The following is a 21783-nucleotide window of genomic DNA, read 5'->3' on the forward strand; positions in this document are numbered from 1 at the left end:
ATCTTAAAGCGCGTGATGCAGTGGGCATCTTTCTTTTGATGACTAGACAAAAGCCGCTGCTGCGAGGGATTACCAGACTTCGATTGGTGGTTCATGCTCCTTGACGAGGTCGGCAAGATTGTGGTTCGTTTGTGGCAAGCACTTTGTGTGTAATGAGTGCGACCTAATAAAGCTTTTGTTCGCCTCACAGCGTGAAGGTGCCTGGCTTCGATTCCCAAATCGGGCGCCTTTTCTCTGCGTGGAGTTTTTACTTTCTCCCCATTAGTTAATACAAAACATACAATTTAACTGGTATGGGCTGGATTCCTCAATGCAAAAAAAATATAAACATATTCGTCTCCAACAACAGCGAACGGCAGAGGAGCGACGCACACAAAAATGAGCAGAGCGCCGGGCGGATAAAATTCAGCAAGTTGGCACAGCAAGTGGCAAAGCTGGTGAATCTGCCAATCATCTGTCAGTCAACCCATGGCATCTGGGTCTATCCCGTGACCACCTGTGCCAGCGAACCTTCGACACTTCACACGGCCTCAAAATGCACCTAGCTTGGTACAAGCGCCATGGTGACATCACTGCCAATTAGTGGTTTATGGCGGCTGTTGTAATTGTTTATGCGGTGCGCGTGCGGTGAAGCGAGCCGTGTGCCTATCTCTCACCCCCGGCGTGCACGTCTGCGGCAAGGTTCCACACCGAATGTCCATCTTTATTCTCCACTGTCAGGTCAGCCGAAAACAACACCAGGGCCTTCACCACCGTGCACAGATTCTGAAAGTGCAAAGCAACAAAACCCGCACACCAAAGACTGTTTGGGCAAGTGCTGTTAGCGAGTGCCTATGAAGACCGGCACGGCACACGAAGGGGTGGGCGGCCAACACCACGCCCGGCTGAATTTGTCTCCCGGGTGGCAATGTTCACACACCGCACCAGGTACTCACCTGCACGCACCTGGCTTTTCACGCGTGAGAGGCGTCCACTGGAGCCGTCTCACAGACGAGAGCACGCGGATCTCGCCTGCACTCACCTAGCGGCTCTTGCATGAGAGGTGTCCGCTAGAGCCGTATGACAGAGACATGCAGACGCGGATCTCACCTGTACATGCTCACTCTCACCGACGCCGCTTGAGCTGCAGCTGTCGCGCATGCTTTGCACGATCCTCTGCAAGGACATGGAACATCATCACACAAAATATCTCTATAGCTTAAAACAGACTGTTACACGTAATTATTACACAACAATAACTGCCATTCACCACTAAGTGAAGTGTTGAATGCCCACTGGCAGGAGCTCACAGGCCAGACCCAGGTGCCATGGGTTGACTGACTAAGATGGCTAGCCGATGCACCACCTGCACCCTCTACTGTGCCAACTTGCTGTATTTTAACTGCCCGGCGCTCCTCTCATTGTTGTGAGCGTCGCTTGTCTGTCCTGGATTGTTGTTGGAGGGTGACTGCCTCCAACTGACCACTAGCATCCTTCAGGAGCCTCCTCCATAGAGGCAGATCTTGACACCACTGGAGCAGACTTCGGCAAGTTCACTCAGCTCCACAGCTCACCGTATTGCATCATTCCATCTCTTCCCTAGCGCATGCCGCGCCAATTTAGCCCCCTCTATCTTGCCGAACAAGAGCTGTTTGAGCCTGCTGTGGCTGGCCATGCGTGCTACATAACCCAGCCAACGCAGCCTTGCCTGCCAGAATAACGCATTGGATGGGACTGTCCAGATCTTTCCAGGATTTGTGAGCACCTCACTCAATCCAGCCTGGTTAAACCCAGGATGGATCGTAAGCAAGCCAGCCTGAATGTTTTTAACCAGCACAGATGGTTCATTTTTTTGCAAGCATAGAGAAGGGAAGGCATGACCATGGCCGAGAAGACCCAAAGTTTAATGTGGAGCGACAGACCAGGTAGTTTTCACACAGCATTACCCAGCTGCTTTACTGATTTGGAGTGAGACCTCCAGTGTCAACCCGCAGCTGGCCATAAGCACACTGCCCAGTTATGAAACACTCTTCACTATCTCCACAACTGCTCCATGACCAATGGAGAGTTGTGGGAGTTGAGTGTTTGATACAAAATACCCAGACCGCCCTGGTCTGAATCCACATTGAGGCTCTGCAAGCATTTCAGCGTGCCTGGTAAGGTGATGCTGAATAAGCCTTGCACACCGAGGAGAGAGATGCCCCTGTAGTTGTTACAATCTGTGCGGTCCCCCTTCTTGAGGAGAACCAACAGGGCATCCTTTCAATCCTGCGGAACCATTATGTGGTCAATACAACTGTGATTATGTCATGTAGGACCGTATGCACACCAATGCCACCCTTCAGCATTTCGATTGCAAGATTATCTCTGCCCGGTACTTTTCCTGGTCTCAGACTCTGGATCGTCCCTCATACTTCTTCCACAAATGGAACCTCAGCCAACACTCAGAAGGGGTCGCTACTTCTGCCAATATGTGAAGCAATGCAGCCCCAGCAAGGTCGTCCCAACGTTGCCCTTTGGTGTTGTCTGGGCTGAGGGAATTTCCCTCCCCCAAGACCTCATATAAATGATCTGTAAACCTGCAGTTTCTGGGGGTTGGAGATCGGATCATCATTCTTTCCCTTCGGGATGGTGATAGGTGAGGTACTGCAAGTTACTGTTTTGATGGAATTAAAGAGTTATTTGTCATTACGGGTTGCTGAAAGCAGATTCCATATTTTCAGCAACCCGCGGCCACCACTCATCCCTGCAACACTGCATGGTTTTCCGAACCTTTGAGCGAAGGCTACGTTAAGCCTCATACTCTGATGTTGGATGTTATAGATGACAGGAGTGGCCCTGTCGTTTTCTCTCAACTAACCGGAACACCTCATCCTTCAGTCAGAGTCTTTAGGGAGGTCTTCAATGCATCCCCAATGCAGCCGTTGCAACTGCATGAGCCACAGTTCTGAACCTCACCCATTTCTCCTCGGCATCAGGAGGCAGGGAGACGATGCCAACCCCAGCTGCAATTTTAAGTGGTGTGAGCTCGCCTGTTATTAATTACAGGTATTATTGTGCGCTGTTAACAGCTACGGGTAGTCAAGTTCGTTTTCTTTTTTTACATTAAGGGAATGCAATTGTGACCAGGGAAACGACCCTGAGCCCTACGTACACTGTAGAGTACGGGGCACTCCCCCAATTGAGATTTTGGTGGATCCGTACTGAGGAATTGAGCCGTGGTGTTGTGATGTGGAGGGTGTGTCGCTATTGCAGATACACAAATGCCCTTCGGAAGAACAATTTGAAATCAAGTTTAGCCATTCCACAAACCTCTGGTGCACAGAGGTTTATCCAGAGGACAAAACACAACGTGTAGCACCTAGTCATCGTCTCTGAACTTTATTATTTGTATTGTTGACTATTTAGCCGACCTGTCCTCTTCGTCAGAATTTATGATGGGAGGAGAGGGACAGGGCGGACTTTGGGTTTGGACTGGGTCCTAGATGGACACCCACTGCACACACATAGACCGCCGCGCTCACACACAAACATACAGAAGCCACAGTTTTGGTAGTACTCGCCGAAGGGGCGGGGCAAGGTGCGCCCCCACCCCCACGCTCGTGACGCAACTGGCGGGGGGGGAGGAGTCTAGGAGGAGGCGGATGTCTCACCTTGATGGCAACGTGCAGGGGCGTGTCTCCGTGGGCCCCGTCTCTCGCGTCCAAGTCGGCGCCATTGGCCAGCAGCGCGATGACGGCGGAGAGCGCCCCGGCACGCACGGCCACGTGCAGCGGCGTGCTGCCGGCGTCGTTGCGTGCACCCAGCCATTCAACGCCGCCCTCCGCCAGGTCGTAGATCAGCTGGCGTGGCCGAGGGGACAAGGCGCAAAGTGTGGGTGGGTGCATGCACGACGAACCCGGCAGAAACCCGAGTTTGATTCCCGCTCACGTCTATCAACACCAGTGACGATTATTTGAACTGGCCCTGGGCTCCCCCGAGATCGACTCAGCCTCAAATGAGTACCTGGTGCAGTGTGTTTGTGAACGTCACTACTGGGGAAACAAAGGCGGCCGGGCGTGGTGCTGGACACCCACCCCTTCTTGTGCCGTGCCGGCCTTCATAGGTAGTCGCTGACAGCACTTTCCCTAACAGTCTTTGTTGTGCGGGGTGTGTTGCTTTGCGCTTTCAGAATCTGTGCACGGTGATGAAGGCCCTGGTGTTGTTTTGGGCTGACCTTGCTTTCATAGGTCCTACATGCTAACAGCACTTGCCCCAATAGTCTTTGAAGGCTTTACAGGGGATGTTTGTCTTTGCAATCCCAATCGAGTCATTTGTAGGTGATTTTTCAGCATTGGCGATGATCTCTAAGCAGCGTCAGCGTAGTCAAAAAGTAGTAGAACGATAGGTTCAACAATTGCACAGCAACACCTCCCCCCACCGAAAAAAAACACGTGGCAGCACCCTCCTGAAAAGAGTCTTGAGACTCGGCGAGGCTTTCCTGGGCAAGCAAACGAGCGCCGTGATAACACCGGTCGTGAGGCGTCGTGAAGGAGATGCTGCGTTACCATGGCGACGTTGTCGTCGACCTGCGAGGCCATGTAGTGCGCCGCGATGTTCCCGTGCTTGTCCGTGGCCTCCGCGCGCGCGCCCAGGCCCAGCAGCCCACGCGCGCACGCCACCTGCTTCGCCTCCACAGCCATCATCAGCGGGGTGCGGCCGTCGTCGCTCTCCGGCTCGTCGATGTTCCTGCCGCCATAGAGACAAAGATCCCCCGTGTAGCCTTAATAGACTTCTTGAGGCTAGTGCTGTTCGGGAGTAGCACTTTTGAAGGCCCGCAAGGCACACGAGGGGGTGGGTGGCCAGGACCACGCCCGGCCGTCTTTGACTCCCCAGTGGTGATGTTTACACATCGCACCAGGGACTCATTTGAGGCTTGAGTTGGCCTAGGAGAGTCCCAGGACCGGTTCTGATATTCGTCACTGATGTTGACGGCCGTGAGCAAGAATGGAAATCGGGTTGCTGGGTTCATAGTGTAGCGTGTTGACCGCTACACAGGCATAAACATGTCACACACTTCGTGGGTGAGGTCACGGAACAGACCCGGGGGTTATGGCTGAGATGATTGCGCCAACTCACGCTAGACTCAAAAACAAAGTTCCCCCATAAAGCTTTTAACAGACCTGCAGCAAGTGCTGTTAGCAAGCACCTGGTGAAGTGGCTATGACCAGGCCTGGCCACTTTTGTCTCCCCAGGACCTGGTACTTAGTTTGGCTGTGAGTGGGGATTCAACTCGTGCAACTGCCTCCAACTCCCCAGCAGTGTCCTTGACCAGCCTCCTCCACGGGCCGATCTTGACACCGCTGGTAACCATCAACGGTTACCAGCGGTGTCTGCTCCACTTCCTCCTGTACCGTATCATTCTGTTATTTCTCCAGCCTGTGCCATGCCCATTGAGTCCCCTTTATAGGTCAAACAGGAACTGCTTGGGCATGTGGTGGCTGGGCATGTGGGCTACGTGACCCAGCCAAATACAACATTTATTTTTTTTGTCATGGATTAAACTCGTATGTGACAGGAACCTTCCACCATTGTTCCAACGTCGCCTCGCTTCAGCCTGTGTCCAGCGGCCTCCCCTCCGCACCCACCTGCTGACCTCGGCGTGAGACAGGGCCTGGTGAAGGCCGCAGTAGGCCGCCACGTGCGCCAGCGTCCACTTCGGCCGCTCCTGGAGGCACCGGGCGACGGCCAGGAGCTTGCGTCGTCTCTGCTGGTTGTCGTCGCCGTCGTCCCACGGGCAGCTCGTGAACGGGCGGAGGGACGCGTCCAGCCGCTCTGCCAGTCCCCGCGCCGTGCCCTCGTCACGCTCCGTGAACACTCTGCGATGCCGGGTAGTGGCCGAGGGGAGGTGGGAGGGAGACCACATGGGAAAGAACCTCAAGAAATAACTTCAAAGATATCCATCGACGGTCCACGTTCTGGCATTAAAACACAAACTCGCAGGTGATATTTTATTCAGTGTGTTCTGCACAAGCCTTGCCACTCTTCTGTGATCCTATCTATTTCCCTACTCGCATCTCCCCCCTATCACTCCCTTATCCGTCTCCTTGTACCGTCATAATTCCCCACTGGCCATTCCTCCTACTGATGGACTCGTCCCCTGTAGGTGTCTTGCTTGTGAAGCTGATGACTCGATCACCTGTTTCATCTGCTCTAGAAGGCTCATCTCACCCAATACAGAACCCTCATTTCACCTATTATTATTATTACTACCCAGGAAAGCCTCACCAAGTCTCAAGACTTTCTCAGGAGAGTTCTGCCAGGTTTTCTCAGTAGGGGCACAATGTTGCTGCTGTGTGTGAGATCTAAAATGGGTAAATTGCAGGTAATCTTATAGCATTGGGATGTGGTTTTGGCCAGTACCGTTTACATTATGGGCTTTTCTTTAGCTATGGGAGGAAACCAGAGAGACGTATGCAGAACATGGGGGATAACATACAAACTCAAACATTTTCTCGGTTCTTTCGGTAAAGTCACCACGTAGAAAGGAAACAATAAAATAATAAAAAATATAAAACAATAAAATTATCACGACGTTTCGAATGCAACACAAGCAATCGTCATCAGGTGTGACTTTACCGAAAGAACCAAGAATATGAATCCCTGCAGTCACGAAAGCTTTAAATCAAAATTTAAACTCAAACATGTAGAAAGGTGGTCCGAGTTGGGAACCGAACCCAGGCCCCTACTTGCTGTGAGGCAAGAGCGTCACCGCTGCGCCGCCACCACCACCACTGCCGCCCCACGTGGAAGCGCGGGCCTCGGAGCAGCTCCTTTGCGTGAAGCGAGCGACGTGGAACGTGCACGGACAGAGCCGTCCTCACCTCGCCCACCGCTCGGGTTCTTCCGACGCCTTCATCACCCCATGGAAAGTGGGCGACTCTGCTCCAACCTTGTGCAGGGTCAGGGCCTCCAACTTCAGCACGGAGGCTCCCAAATCTTGAGCAGAGAAGAGCTCATACTCCAACGAGATTATCGTTTTGGGGTTGTTGTCCATGGCGTGTCACCTGCGGAGTGTCACCAATTTATAAGATTTGTATAGGGTGAGGCCACGTACACAGTGATCTGACCGTTAAGACCCCAACACCACCCGAAGTGGAAAAACAAATGAAATCGTCACGCGGTGTACTGGCGTTAAAAAGTGTGCTGATTATCATGATTGTTTCAACTCATTCACCCAGTGAGTTGAACGATTCTCACAGCCAGATTTGAATGGTTTGTAGTGGCCCAACAAAAAACAGTTATGAAACGCAATATTTTCCTGCAAAAATTTACACGCTCAAATATCATTCCCTGAGCCACGTATTCCAATGTGTGTAAAGTAGGCAATAAATACGTACACAAGCGATCCCCAGGTTGCGGAAGACCCGACTCACGGAAATCCGACTTTACGGAAATTTTCCCATAAATCGTGTTAAAAAAAAATTTCAATATGCGGATATGTTTGCGTTAGTTACGAAATAGCGCAGCGCGTTGAGGTTTTGGATGACTACCGCAGAGCGAGACTTAACGCGGATAGCCGCCTTACGCCTTGGTCCACCAAAACGCCGCCTTCACCGAGTTTCACTAGGATTAAGTTAAATGTATTTTTGTAGCATTACTGAGAGAAACAAACCTAGTAATCGAGTACGGGAGGCACTACTACTTCCGGATATGGGATTTTATCTTGATTTGGGGGGAAAATCGTTCAGTTTCCGACAAACTAAAAATTCGAGTTACGGATTGTTTTCGGGAACCTAACCATTCCATAACCCAGGGACTGCCTGTACAGTAAACCCTCACTATGGCTGAGTTCTGGATTCACTAGTTTCGCATATTCACGTGTTTCGAATATTCGCGAGTTACTAAATGCATGCTAATGGCTCATTCACAACCCGCTGGCAGTATTCACAGGTGGTGTGCCCAGAATGTTTAGGCATGCCCCCTCGGCTACCCGCTTTGTCCTAAATTCTCGCAGTAATCCCGCTCTTAACTCTCCATTGTTCATTTTTACGTCATTATGTACTTGCTTGTGAATTGCCCTTAATCATGGTTCCCAAGCGTCAAATGAGAGGAAAGTGCGTCTGCTGAAAAAAGGCATAAGAAAGTGATGAGTTTGAGTTAAAAGTTAAAATCGTTAGATTGGATTTCGGTGAGAGTACATCAGCGGTAAGCCAACATTTTGGTATAAACGAGTTGACCGCGAGGTCATTAAAATGAACGCGAATGCAATCAGGGAAAGTATTGTGGCTAGCCCTCCACAGAGTGCTAAAATTATAACTATGTGTTATCAAACACCTGCATTTCCCGTCAAATCATCATCAACGGTAATTAAAGACACATTGTTCCTTATAATGTATTATTTATTGTAGTGATTTTTTAAACCGTTTGCCATTTCCCCCCCTGTGTTCTCTCATACCAGGAACGTAACTCCATTTTTCCCTTTGAACAAGGTTTTCTGCATTTGCAAATGCAGAACGTAACCCTCGCAGACAGTCAGGGTTGACTGCATTTTCAAACTGAAAAAGTGTCACAATCAAATGGCGGATATGAAAGTGCAACGCAAACAGAGATTCTCTCGAAGTTGGATTGTTTGGGACTGGAAGATGTGTGGGGAGACAGGAGTTGAGATCGTCAGAAATGTTTTGGAGGTGGGCATGAAGGGGCAATGGAGCACTTGGTGGGGCATGTTGGCAGGAGGAGGGGGGGATATTGCACTTGTGCTATAGCAAATGGGATCTTGCTGGGGAACAAAAAGTGCCACCAGAAGAGAGAGAGCTACCGATTTGCAAGGTGCGGTAAGTCCTCGGTTAATGCGTGTTCGTACAACACGGTTTTCCCATGAGAGACCATTTCTCATACACCGCAGAATGTGCCCCCTTAGAACGTGGACTGCGCAGTGTCATAACGTGGATTTTGCAGCGTCATTACGTTGAACGTGCAATGATATAACGTTGAACGTGTAACGTTCTCACCTGGAACGTGCAGCGTAATGTGGAACCGCGCAGCGTTGTAAGGGGAAACGGGCAGCATTATAACACAGAACGTGCCCCGCTACATCGCGGTCAACGACGGACTACTTTCTTGCGCTGCGCGGCTTAGCGGTACGATCAATGCGCGAAATGATACGGTAACACGGCGGCATCCACTTCGTTATTTTACCTGCCAACTTAGTTATTTTACCTGCCATCTCACTGCGCTTATGCGTGGTGGATCGTATCTCACCAAACTATCATTACATCGTTCTTTGGGAGCATTGTTATTGCTTCACGCATTTTTCGCTTACGGCGGCAGCTTTTCAGGAGCGCATCTACCGGGGCTTTATTGTCGATCGCCGTTGTTTTCGTGTTCACGCGAGAGAGCATCACCGCGTGTGAAGACTCCCTTTCTTAGGAGGGTCCTGCAAAGCCTCCTCAATGGTCCCCGCTTCATAGCTGTCACGGGAGGCTCGGGTGCGAGAACCCAAGGACACACGTGGGGTACTTCAGACCCTTGCCCTCCGTTCATGTTTAAAACGTTTCAACCCGGGGCCGTGTAAGCGAATGCACCAAGGGGTGGAGTGCGATGGTGATACGCGAGATAAATGACGTTACGTACCTGGGGGGGGGGGGGGGGGTCAGACATTTGTGACGATGTGTGACGAGGGGGGGGGGGAGGTTTGAGAAATGTGACGTCACATCAAAATGTGCAACTTTAAATAAATATAGACAACACGTTCTATTTTATTAAATAGACATTTAAAGAAATGTTTTCTCCTACAACATCAGAGTGCAGCGCCACATTAAATACGCACTACAATGTGACAATAGTTTAAAGCGATTTGAAACATGTTTTATTTTATTTGGGGGGGGTGGGGGCAGAGCTTTGTGACGTCATATTTGAGGGGGGGGGTCTGACTTTTTGTGACGCCGTGTGACGAGGGGGGGTCAAAATCGTCCAAAATTGCGTGACGTCATTTATGGACGGCTCCATACCAGTTGCACTAACACCCAGACGTGATTGCGCTCACACCCACACACAATCACAACCTCACGAATCGGCCACTCGGTACCCAGGTTGCCAGTCACTAGCTCACGTGTAACGACTCCGACGAACCAAGCAATAAGGAGAGCCACTTTGATTTAAAGGCGTCCACAAGAAGGGACCCCAATAAAGACTTTCACACGAAGAGACCCGAGGCTTCATTCTCATCTTCCGGCTTGTATCTTCTTCCGAGCATCCCCACTCCTCGTGCTCTCCCCTTATATATCGCTCAGCCCCCTTTCTCGAACCTTCTTGTCCTTACTCTTTGGTTCTTTCGGTAAATACGTGATGGCTTTACCAGCGCCCCAGAACACAATCCCAACATTTCGCCGGATTTAGCAGAACCTTCACAGGAAAGGGAGGGTGGAGTGGCCAAAAAGTCATGAGCCAGTTGGACTATATTTCCCTTCTCTCCCCGTGCCGCCCCCCCCCCCCCCTCACTCACCTTTCCCTCCCTCCCCCTTCCCCACCCCTATTTTTATCCCCTTATTTTTGTCATCCTTCCCTTATCATTCCCGCCCGAAATGAATGTTCGTGCCCTCGCTCGCCGTCCCCCCACCTGACCGGGGGCAGTAAGCCCAACTTCTCTCCCACTATACTCTCCTGATGACAGACGCTTGTGTTGCGTCATCACCTGATGACGGACGCTTGTGTTGGCGCCGAAAGGTCGTGATTTATTTTATTTTATACCTATTTGACTTTACCGAAAGAAGCAAAGAGTATGGATTCCTGCAGTCACGAAAGATCTTCTTGTCTTTGTGTTTTTTTACATTTTAGGCAATCCCTGTCCCTTCCCTCTAACGGATCCTTCCTGTTTTCCCGTTTTCTCGTTCAGCCCTTATTTTCAAATCTCTTTAAAAGTCTGCCTCCCGACCAAATCACCGTGGATGCCTCTTTCTTCCGTTAGGCTGCATATTGGCTTGGGGGTAATTTTTCGGTCATTACACATGTATCAACTGTGTCTGGTATGAGTCGCACCACCCTGGAACCAACTCGTACGATCGTACGTTAAGCCATTCAAAAACCGCCCGAAGTCTCTAAATCTTAGACATCGGTAGCCTGGTGCTGTTAGCATTGCGTACATTTAGGGCCAAATTCACTCGGGTGTTCAGACTAGGGCAGCCGCTGGACAACTAGCTGTAATGTAGATTGTCCGCTCCAGCTGTGAGACTGTAAATTAACCCCATGACTATAGCAGAGAGAGGCGAGAGAGATAAGAGTCGGATACCTCACCTGTTTACACCATGGGGCCTGATAAAATCTTCCAGGGATGTGTTCCTATGCTCAAGCTACACTCACTTTTCTCAACAACTTGAATGATGCCATTAACCTGCATGTGTTGGGAGACGTTCCAGGACTCCTTGTCTATTCGCGATGTTCACTAAATACGTCAGATGCCGTGTTGCACAGAACCTGTGCTTATGTCTCCTTCACGGGCGCTACTACAACCGCGACTTGGAAGAAAACTCCACCATCACCAGGTGACACGACACATATTCAACGAGTGATTTGCCAACAACGCGCACCTGCATATGCCCTGGCATGGGGGCTTTTACCCACGCAGAGGCGAGAGCCTATTTAGACATCTTTACACATCTCTTAACCCACACAGATGGCCAAAAGTCAAAATGTGAGAATCCAAATATGCATGGCTACAAATATACGGAATACTGCACGCAAATTACAAACCATGAAGGTTAAACGTTCACGCTCAACGACACATACGGTGCAAGTGTACAGCTTGCAGAATGCTGGGTTCTCTTCCAGGATGGAAGTGTAATTGAATTAGCAGTACGTTGCAGTGAGTACTCACCACAACCTTCATCACCCACACATCCACTCACCTCCACCAGTCAAGGGCGTCTAGAGTGATTCCTCTGTGTAGAGGTAGACAGGGCCGATGGTGGCGATCTGCAAAGTAAGTCCGAAAACTTGTGATCGCACGTTTATATTCGTCCAGTCCACCAGGAATCCACACGGACGTGGTCGGGAGGAGGAGGGTTTGAGTTTTCTCGCCATGGTTAACAATACACTTCCTCATATCCTCCCACGTTTTCACAATTCAAGTGATGTCAGCCTTGCCCTTGAGCTATTATGTGTGGGCAAGCGTTTGGACTGTGGAGTGTAGCCAGTGTGAGCTTACTTGTGATGAATCACAAGTATAATTGTACACATTGTTTCGTTTTAGAAGTATCAGGAACTAGGAAATTTAGGAGGCATTACATGTTTTATGAAAAATGTAAACATGTTTCTTGTTAAGTAATATGTATGTTCAACGTTATTAGATATAAGCTGCTGTTATATTTTTTTATATTTTGCGTGGATTCCGTGCTAAGGGACTGAGCTGAGATGTTGTGTGATGTGGAGGGTGATAAGGGTGTCATTGTTGCGGATGCTAAAATGCCCCTCGGAAGAACACTTTGAAATAACGCTTGGCCGTTTCAAAAACCTCTGGTGCTCCAAAGTTGTGGTGTCACCCACTTCTCCGGTGGACAGAACACAACACTGAGTATCCACGTATCGTCTCCGACCTTGATTATGTTTTATTGTTGTTTATTTAGTCCACCTGTCCCTTGGTTATAATTCACTGGAAAAGCGGGACAGGGCGGGCTTGCTACAGGAGTGTGTGGGTCGATATAATCTAGGGTAACAGACTGCACCACAACCTCCTGTGCAATCAAAAACAACCCCTGTTGACATCTCCGATGTGGCCGCTTAACATATTGTGAAAATTATATTACCCACTCACCCACTTGTACAAATCACAGTCACCCATTTGCCCATTCACGCACTGGATATGCAGAGTCGGCAGAGCCTAGAGGTGTTTCATTGTGAGGAATTAATTTCATTATTGTTGATGCTTGCTTTCCCTGGGAAGACTCACCGAGTCTCAAGACTCTTTTTCAGGAGGGTCCTGCCAGGTCTTCACAGTAGCGGGGCGATGTTGCTGCTCTATGTACTTATGCAATTTTAACTTATATACAGGGTGTTTAAAATTGATTAATCCAATTTCAAAGCAGTATATTCCACGATGGCAACATGTTACAATTACGCCAAAAGTTACAAACGGTTTAATGAGCTATCAAGTTTTACTAACCATTTTATAAATGCTCTATGTACTCTCCACCTGCTGTACGGACAACATTAAGACGATAGTTGAATTCGCCCCAAACGCCTCTTAAAGTGTCTTCTTCCGCTGAACTAACCGCTGCCATGATTCTGTTTTTGAGGTCATCCAGATTAGTCGCTAATGGTGGCACAAAAACACCACGGTCTTTGACGTATCCCCACAAGATAAAGTCGCAGGGTGTGGTGATGTCTGGGGGTGATCTTGGGGGCCAAGAGTGTAGCGCCAAGTCTTGGGGTGCCGTGCGACCTATCCAACGTTGAGGCAGTGTTGTCTTGCGAATGACTGAGGCTAGGGGCTGTTTGTGCGCTGGGAGAGGCATCTAGCGGGAATCATTTGAAACTCTAAGCCCTGCCCTCTATATGCCCCGCCCTCTATATGCCCCGCCCTATCTATGCCCCACCCTTTCAAGTGGTAAGAGTTTCATTCATGGGCGGTTCATGTTTGCAGAGATATAGCGATTTCAAATCGGGTCTATTTTTTTAAACACCCTGTACTTTCTTTTTTTGTCATTTTCCTACATTTCCTATACTTTCTACTATCGTTTTGGGTATTGTTTGTTGTTGTAACTTTCCGACCACCCCAAATGGACATGTGTGAAAAATATCTTCATACCTCATTGGATTTCTCCAGGATAAATAAAGATTCCGATTCTGAATCCAAACTGAGTCATTTTCAGGTATGATAAGGCCTCGATATCCGCGAGGGTTAGGTTCTTGAAAACCTGCACCGAAGTAGAATTTGCGAATGTAGACACTACGTTTAAATGGAGGGGGGGTGGTTGGGGATGGAGAAATTGGAATGTAACGGAAAATGAAAACATTTCGTAACATTAACCCTGTACTGTACACATGCCATCCATAAACAGTAATACCCACTTTTTACCTCTTTCACTTCATTTCACAAATACGTTGTCAATTAATACCGCTACCCGATTTACGGCACTTCAACCCACGCTAACGTTGCTGACAGCATCATCCGTCCTTTCTCGTTATCTATCACCTTGGCCTCGGCTCCCACCACCTACCCTGTAAAATTTGTTTGATTTACGTCATTTCGATATTCGCCATCGCAAATTTCAGGAAGGCATTGGTGCCGCAAATTGGGGTTTTGTACTTAAATTGTACAACAATGTACAAACAAATGACGCAAATACAACAAAATATAATCAGGAAATGACAATAAAACATCAATGATACTGTAGATTTGGAAGTTTAGTTTTCCTTTGATGTTTATGATGATGGGGGTGTGATGATGATGATGGTCAGCAGATGCACCATCACCACGAGCAAGTCTATCCAAAACATCTACTTTTGAACCACATGTAGTTTTTTTCCTCCTTTTGCTCTTGCTCTCACTTCCTCCACTCTATGATTCGGCCCCATGACTGAAAAGAAAACACTGCGACTCTACTGTTCAAGTGCCCCTCCCCGTGGATGCGATGTTGCCAAATCCCGAATAGTTGAAGGAAAAAGGCACGAAAGTTGAACTGATATACAGGATATCATGGCTCTACAATAAGTGGGTTTAATTTCCAACTGTACTCCATCTGTATAGGGATTAATTATTACCCCAATCTCAGACGTGTGGGGTTTCTCCAAGTACTCTGTTTTCCTCACATGTGTATCAACACTCATTAATGAAGCTGGCCAAACTTCGCAATATAGGACCACAAAAATTGGCAAAATTGGGTGGTGCCGGTTCGGGCAGCATCTCCCAAGTGCTTCTCTGTTGTTTCTCCAACACCTCTGATGTTGAGCAATCAGCGACTGCGAGTCTATAAGGGCAAGAAATCCAGCTCACTCTCGTTCTTCAACAATGGATTGCCACAAGGTTCAGTACTCACGCCAATGCTCTTCAATGTCTATACGAGCGACATGCCACCAACCGGATCACGCACATTTGTATATGCGGATGACCTTGCCCAGGCAATGCAAGCAGCCACTTTCAACAACATCGAATTCACTCTGAAGCAGACCTAAACACCACGGGGGGAATACTTCCAGAAATGGAGGCTCAAACCAAATCCAAACAAGACAACAATCAATGCATTTCATCTTGATAATAGGAGCGCCAAGCACACTATGAAAGTAACACTGTGCGAAACGACCATATGCTAACATTCCACAACCACCTAAAAAAAGGTGTCTGCCAAGACCAAAACAAGGGTCAAACTGGTCCAGAAACTGGTAGCATTGGTGCACCAGCACCAATGCTATGGACATCAACGATGGCCCTTGTGTATTTTGTAGCCGGGTACTGTGCACCAGTATGAACCAGTAGTCACACTCGATTTGTTGATGTCAAACTGAATACTGCAATGTGGTGTATCACTGGAACCCTCAAGTCGACTCCAACACCATGGCTGCCCGTGCTGTCACACATCTCACCCCCACCCATCCGCCACAACGCTACAACCCTCCGGTAAGTCCTGTAAATCGAGAAAAACAGCCGCCTTCCCAATCACCAGGACCTCTATAACATCCCTTGTCATCGCCTGAAGTCATGTAAGTCATTTTAGACCCATGCGCTTAACCTTCAACGATGCGAGTTCAACCCGAATGAAGCTTTGAGAGCTGAATTGAGTTCAAAAGAACTCACAGACACCTTGTTGTGAAAGACCCAATGCAGAAGATCCCTGGGTTTGATCTTCCACAAAGCTGCCCATGGCCCACCCCTGAAATTGCATCCACTGCACAAACCATAGCAAATGTGGATACCTGATGCACAAATAGAAATTTAAAAAACTATCCAGTGTGTGACCGTGATCATCCAGAACAGACCATACAACATATAACGATGCAATGCGCGATCCATAAATATACGAAGGAAACATCACAATGGTAAACTTTGCTACTCCTGACGCGGTTATCTGGCTTGACCACCTGAATTTGAAGTTGTTGCTCTGCGGCTACATCAGTCATTATAACTATAATAAGCCAGGAATGTGTGTCCCGCGCGTGATGTCACTCCACATGAGGCCCCCCCCCCCCCCACGTGACGTCAATCCACATGAGGCCCACCCCCCCCCAGCGTGATGTCATTCCACATGAGGCCCACCCCACCCTCATTAATATTCATGAGTGGGTGGATTTTTACACAAACGCAGAGGAAGGTCCAGCTGACTTAAATAATGTATTCCGCAAAGTCGCTTCAAATATGACGTTTCTTTACAGAAAGTGACGGTAAAAAATAAATATACGCAGCACACTGCTACATCCGTACGTGACGTCACTGAAAAAGAGCCCCCCCCCCCTCTTCATTAATAATCATGAGCGGATGAATTTTTACACTCCCGCAGGTCGAGCGGAAATAAATATTTTTACGCAAATTCGCTTTAAATAAGACGTTTCTTTATTGAAAAAGTTAATCAAATAAATAATTCTACGCAGCAACAAAGTGTTTTTGGTGTCTTTATGTATTTCTGCAGCGCTTGAAACAAAAGGTAAGTCTAATTTTTGCTTCTAAATTATGATAGAATATGTACATTTCTCCGTGATTTTCCAGATAATGTATCGAATTCAAATTGATTACAAACCCAGCGAGCGAAAGCAGAAGAAAACAAGATATCAGAGCAGTGATTTTGAACTAATTGAAGGTGAAATTTTGATTTAAAGCTTTCGTGACTGCAGTAATTCATATTCTTAGCTCTTTCGGTAAAGTCACGTTGAAGGCAAACCGACACACCTGATGACGACCGTTTGTGTTATGGTCGAAACGTCGTGAGAATTTTTATTGTTTTATATATATTTTTATTATTTTATTGTTTCCCTTCAACGTGACTTTACCGAAAGAGCTAAGATTATAATTGAAGGTGAGTTAAATACAGTGCTACAGTGACATGAAGTTAGGTGTTTTATGACATAGTTTTGTGCAAGAATTACTGCCATTAAATTTACACAAGATACAATTATACTCTGGTCAATTTTGTCCTAACTTTAATGGGCTACATACTCTTCGATTCTTTCGGTAAAGTCACGTAAGAAGAAAAATAATAAATCACGACGTTTCGATCGCAACACAAGCGACCGTCATCGCTTGCGTTGCGATCGAAACGTCTTGATCTATTATTTTTCTACCCACGTGACTTTACCAAAAGAACCAAAGAGTATGGATTCCTGCAGTCACGAAAGCTTCAAATCAGGATTTTAATGGTTATGTTTGGTATTTTATTATTGAAAGTATCAGCAGTCTACTTTCTTCACTCTTCGCTATCAATCGTCCGTCGCGGAAGAAACATTTGTCCGTTCAAAGCTTCGGGTGAGTTGAAAGCAGTGCTAAAGTTACGTGAAGTGTTTATTCAAATTATTCTGTGACAGATATTGTTTGCCTTTGAAAACTGCACAAGATACAGAAGAGTCCGTGCTCAAATAATTCACCAATTTTTATGCTTTTGGCTCTTTTTTTGTGTGCAAAATTTGGCTTGTATGGCGATCTCACTGCCCATATGCACTGTCAAAAAACGCGAGAGCCAACCTGATTCGCAGTTCCAGCTGCTGGAACACGTAAAGTGTCACAAGGTCTAAATACGCCAGTCCAGGATTGCCAACCATCATGGAGGACGAAGATACTGCAGCTAAGAAATGGCGTTTGCAAAGAGAAAGAAAGCAGAGATGGAGAGCTCGCCAGAGCCAAGAAACTTTGGACAGAATTCTGAGAGAGAATGCCGAAATCTCAAGCAAATCGACGAGAACAAGAAACTCCGGATCAGACGCAAACTCGACGTCCAGCTAACGCTCTTTCTCAAGCAAATCGACGAGAGCAAGAAACTCCACATCAGACACAAGCTCGCCTCGCTGGCAATACTGATAATCGTCTCGCAAAGGACAAGAACGCCATGAGGGGGTGACGTCACTCCACATACCGCACCCCTCCACAATAACTATTAATGGATGACATCGCTCCACATGCCGCACCACTCCACAATAACCATTAACGGGTGACGTCATTCTACATGGCCCCCCCCCACCCTTCATTAATAATCATGAGCTAAACAATTTTTCTATTGCATATTTCACATTTAGTGCAATATACACCCGTCCTTGGACGGGCAAACAAGCTAGTACGAAATAATAAGTTAAGACTAAATTGTCCATAGACTAACATTGCACCTCCGATTAGCACAGTTGGCTGCGTATGGTGGGAAAGAAGTTAAACATTGCACATAGGCTAGGAACAACTCTGGATGACCGCTGAAAAGTATGATCTTGAGTTTCGATTATAGTGTGCTGATCTTTAAAAGTGCATTGAAATGTTTTGATACTGCTACTGATACTCCTGCTGTTATGGAGTCACTCATGCAGCCAGCTATGGCTGCAAAGTTTGGTAGTACATGTTATGTATATCGTTTATCGTACAATTTCAATCACAGTTCCTATGATCACTGTTACATTGCTTTTATAGCTTTCAATTTTGGTGATTTAGAAAACGTTTTGGTTTAGCCATATTTGTTTGTTGTAGTACAGAGTTAGACCGATAACTTTAATCTAAATTGTTGTTTGACTTGCATCCCACTGGGAATTTTTGCACACAGCATTGATATACGGTGCTTTTTCTAGGAGACTTTGCTGTTTTTTTCTGGATTTTTCTGTTGCGCGTAGTCACTTTAAGATGTTTCTTGTTCATGTTTTTGTTGCGGTTGCACCCGAGTCAAGAGCCGAATGGCTCACAGGGATATACCTAATACATGAAAACTGAGATAGTCTGCAGTAGGGGACGATGTTTCTGCTGTGGAATCCGAATTAAGTCATTTGCAGTTTAATTTTTTTAATTTGGAAAATTTGACCAACACCAGTTACATTGTACGGGGTAGGTGGGGGGGGGGTTTAGCTTTGGCAAGAAAGCAAACTCCACACGCAGAAAGGTGCCGAATAGGGAATCGAACCCAGTAACCTTCTTAATGCGAGGCTCATGCGTTAACACAAGGCCTTATCAATTGCGAGAGCCAGTACGGTTAGTGAGCACTTGTTAAGGCAGGCGTGGAATGTGACCATCTCCACCCTAATGTTACCACACTGCACCGGGTACTTGGAAACATTTACCGGAATAAATTGAAATGTCCAAATCGCACGTTCGACACATCACACTTATAAAAGCAGCGCATTGCACAAACCACTTTTATTCAAATAAATTTAAGGCCGAGTTTCTCGGAAAAAGTTTTTGGTTTTGCAGAAGTGTAGCTGCCCCCCCCTGCCCCGGTCCCTCTCCCGTGATCGTAACGACGGGGCAGGTCGGCTAAATAGGGTTTAATTTCAGAGTAATTGTTATATACTGGACGAATAAGAATGGACTTTCACTCGAGCGGAAATGCACCTTCGGTGAGAGGTTGAAAATGTGCTCGAGAGGTTTATCAATGAGATCTGCCACAGCTACAGGTAACTCGTCTTCTCCCGTGAATGATTATTGTCTCAATTGATGGTAGCTTAAGAAATACATCCAGTTCGGATAAGGGACTAAACGAGAAGTATGGGCGATGACTTTCACAAACATTTTTAGGGTTGGCGTGTGAAGAGGAAGAAGCGGGTGATGTGAACAGTGGCGGTGTATTTTGAGACATTTCACTCTGTTTGTCAAAGATATGCACTGTTGCACCAAATGAGATTAAATCCATGTCTTGTTTTGTGAACAGTTCTTTTCCATCTTCACTCACCTGTACACTCACTTGTACACTCACTCACCTGTACATTCACCTGTATTTTCACTCACCTGTACACTCGTTTTTACACTAACCTGTACACACTTGTACACTCACTCACCAGTATAATCACCTGTACACTCACCTGCACTTTTACTCACCTGTACACTCGCTTTTACACTGACTTGTACATTCACCTGTACACTCACATGTACACTCAGTTGTACACTCAACTGTACACTCACTTGTACAGTCACTAGCATACTCACCTGTACACTCACTCACCTGTATATTCACCTGTACTTTAACTTACCTGTACACTCACTTGGACACTCACCCACCTGCACACTCACTAATCTATAGACTCACAACTAGTCCATACGATACTCTTTGGTTCTATTGGGTAAAGTCACGTAGGTGAAAATAAAATAACAAAAAATCACGACGTCTCGGCCACAACACAAGCGGCCTTCATCAGGTGAAGGGACGAGACTGTCTGGAGGACAGTCTATTGGGTAAAGTCACCTACGTGACTTTACCCAATAGAACCAAAGAGTATGGATCCTAGCAATCACGAAAGCTTTAAATCTAGAATAGTCCATACGAGTTTTTATATGGTCCTAGCCATGACTAATTTAGCCGGGTGCCTAGAATACGGAACGTTGGCACAGTGGGGAGCACGTCTTCCGAAAAATTTAACTGGCTTCTCAAGTGCAGGACCCTCCTGGAATCTTGGGTAGCCTTGGGTCGTCGCATCTCTGTTCAACAAGGAGCTCAAGCCACCAACGCAGGCCAGTAAATCCACTCTCCTGTTTTCATAAGGGGCACTGGGGACGTCTGCATTTCCCACCAAGTAATGGATACTCCACATTCCTATGGCACGCAGCAGGCTATGCAAAAGGATGGCCAATTGCTGACGTCCCACAAAGCTGTACTCTGGAGTGTGATCCTAATTGAGTAATTTGCAGGTAATTTAACAGTACTGGGATGTTTGGCCAATAACAATTACACTGGGTGGGTTTATTTAGCCAGAGGAGGTAACCGAAGAACCCAGAGGAAACCCATACAGAATGGAGGGAGAACATATGCACTCCATCCACTAATGGTGTCCGAGTCAGGAATCGAACCCATGACCTTGCTGATCTTGAGGCTGAAACATCACCGCTGTGCTCCCGCTCTGCTGGCCATGTTCCAATCCTGCCCCGGGGCAACTCTGGCAGGTCATCAGTTCGTCTTGGTAGGAAGGAATCTCTTGTCGACAAAAACAGGCTTGGCGTACGTGCTACGTGAAACCTGAATCAATGAAGTTGTTTACAAATCCCATTGCTTGTCTGTGGTTTCGATCTCATCTTCATTCGCGGACGGCGGCATGTCAGTCTTATCTGAGACTAACACGTTCCAGAGGCACACAATCAGCTGCGTTTCAAAAGGAACATGCCTCTGAAAATGTGTCAAAAGATATCATATCCAGAGCTCTGGGAGCAACAATGATAACATATTATTTGGGTCTTTCGGTAAAGTCACGTAGATAAGTTCAAAGAAAATAACCAAAAATAACAAAAAATGAAATTTAATAATTTGTTATTTTCTTTGAACCTATCTACGTGACTTTACCGAAAGATCCAAAGAATATGAATTTCTGCAGTCACGAAAGCTCCAAGTCAACAATGATAACAGTTGGGACCAATTTTGCCTTAACTTTGTCTTGTTATCGCGACTTCACATGGCTTGGGTGAAAGCGTGGCGGAGCAGTGGTAATACTCGTTCCTCGCACCAAGAAGTGTGTTCGTTTCCCGGCCCTGGGCGCATTAATGCGTAGAGTTTGTGTATTATTACCCTGTTCTTCAGCGTGTGTTGGAATTTGTATGTTCTCCTCCTGTTGTCCATTGGTTTCCTCCGGGCTCTTCGGTTTACTCCCGTAGATAAATAGAAAAACGCGTGCAATGTAACTGGTATAGGCCACAAACATCCCCAATGCTGAATCTGTAAATTACTATTGGCA

At 47.2% G+C, this 21783-nt stretch overlaps 1 protein-coding gene across 1 annotated transcript in view; it reads right to left on the reverse strand.

Moving 5' to 3' along the window:
* LOC116956156 (intracellular phospholipase A2-like) overlaps positions 1-16124 on the reverse strand; it is a 34955-nt gene extending 18831 nt beyond the window's left edge. The window contains exons 1-7 of the mRNA XM_076053915.1: positions 11865-16124; positions 6843-7025; positions 5607-5837; positions 4527-4707; positions 3633-3821; positions 1090-1155; positions 657-765 (exon numbers count right to left, since the gene is read on the reverse strand). Coding sequence (XP_075910030.1) covers positions 657-765; positions 1090-1155; positions 3633-3821; positions 4527-4707; positions 5607-5837; positions 6843-7015 — 949 coding nt within the window. The 5' untranslated portion in view covers positions 7016-7025; positions 11865-16124. The remainder of the gene's footprint in view (positions 1-656; positions 766-1089; positions 1156-3632; positions 3822-4526; positions 4708-5606; positions 5838-6842; positions 7026-11864) is intronic.
* Between the last annotated feature and the right edge of the window lie 5659 nt (positions 16125-21783).

Source organism: Petromyzon marinus, chromosome 63 (genome assembly GCF_048934315.1).
Source record: "Petromyzon marinus isolate PM22_M1 ecotype Great Lakes invasive population chromosome 63, UKy_Petmar_22M1.pri1.0, whole genome shotgun sequence".
Lineage (NCBI taxonomy): Eukaryota > Metazoa > Chordata > Hyperoartia > Petromyzontiformes > Petromyzontidae > Petromyzon > Petromyzon marinus.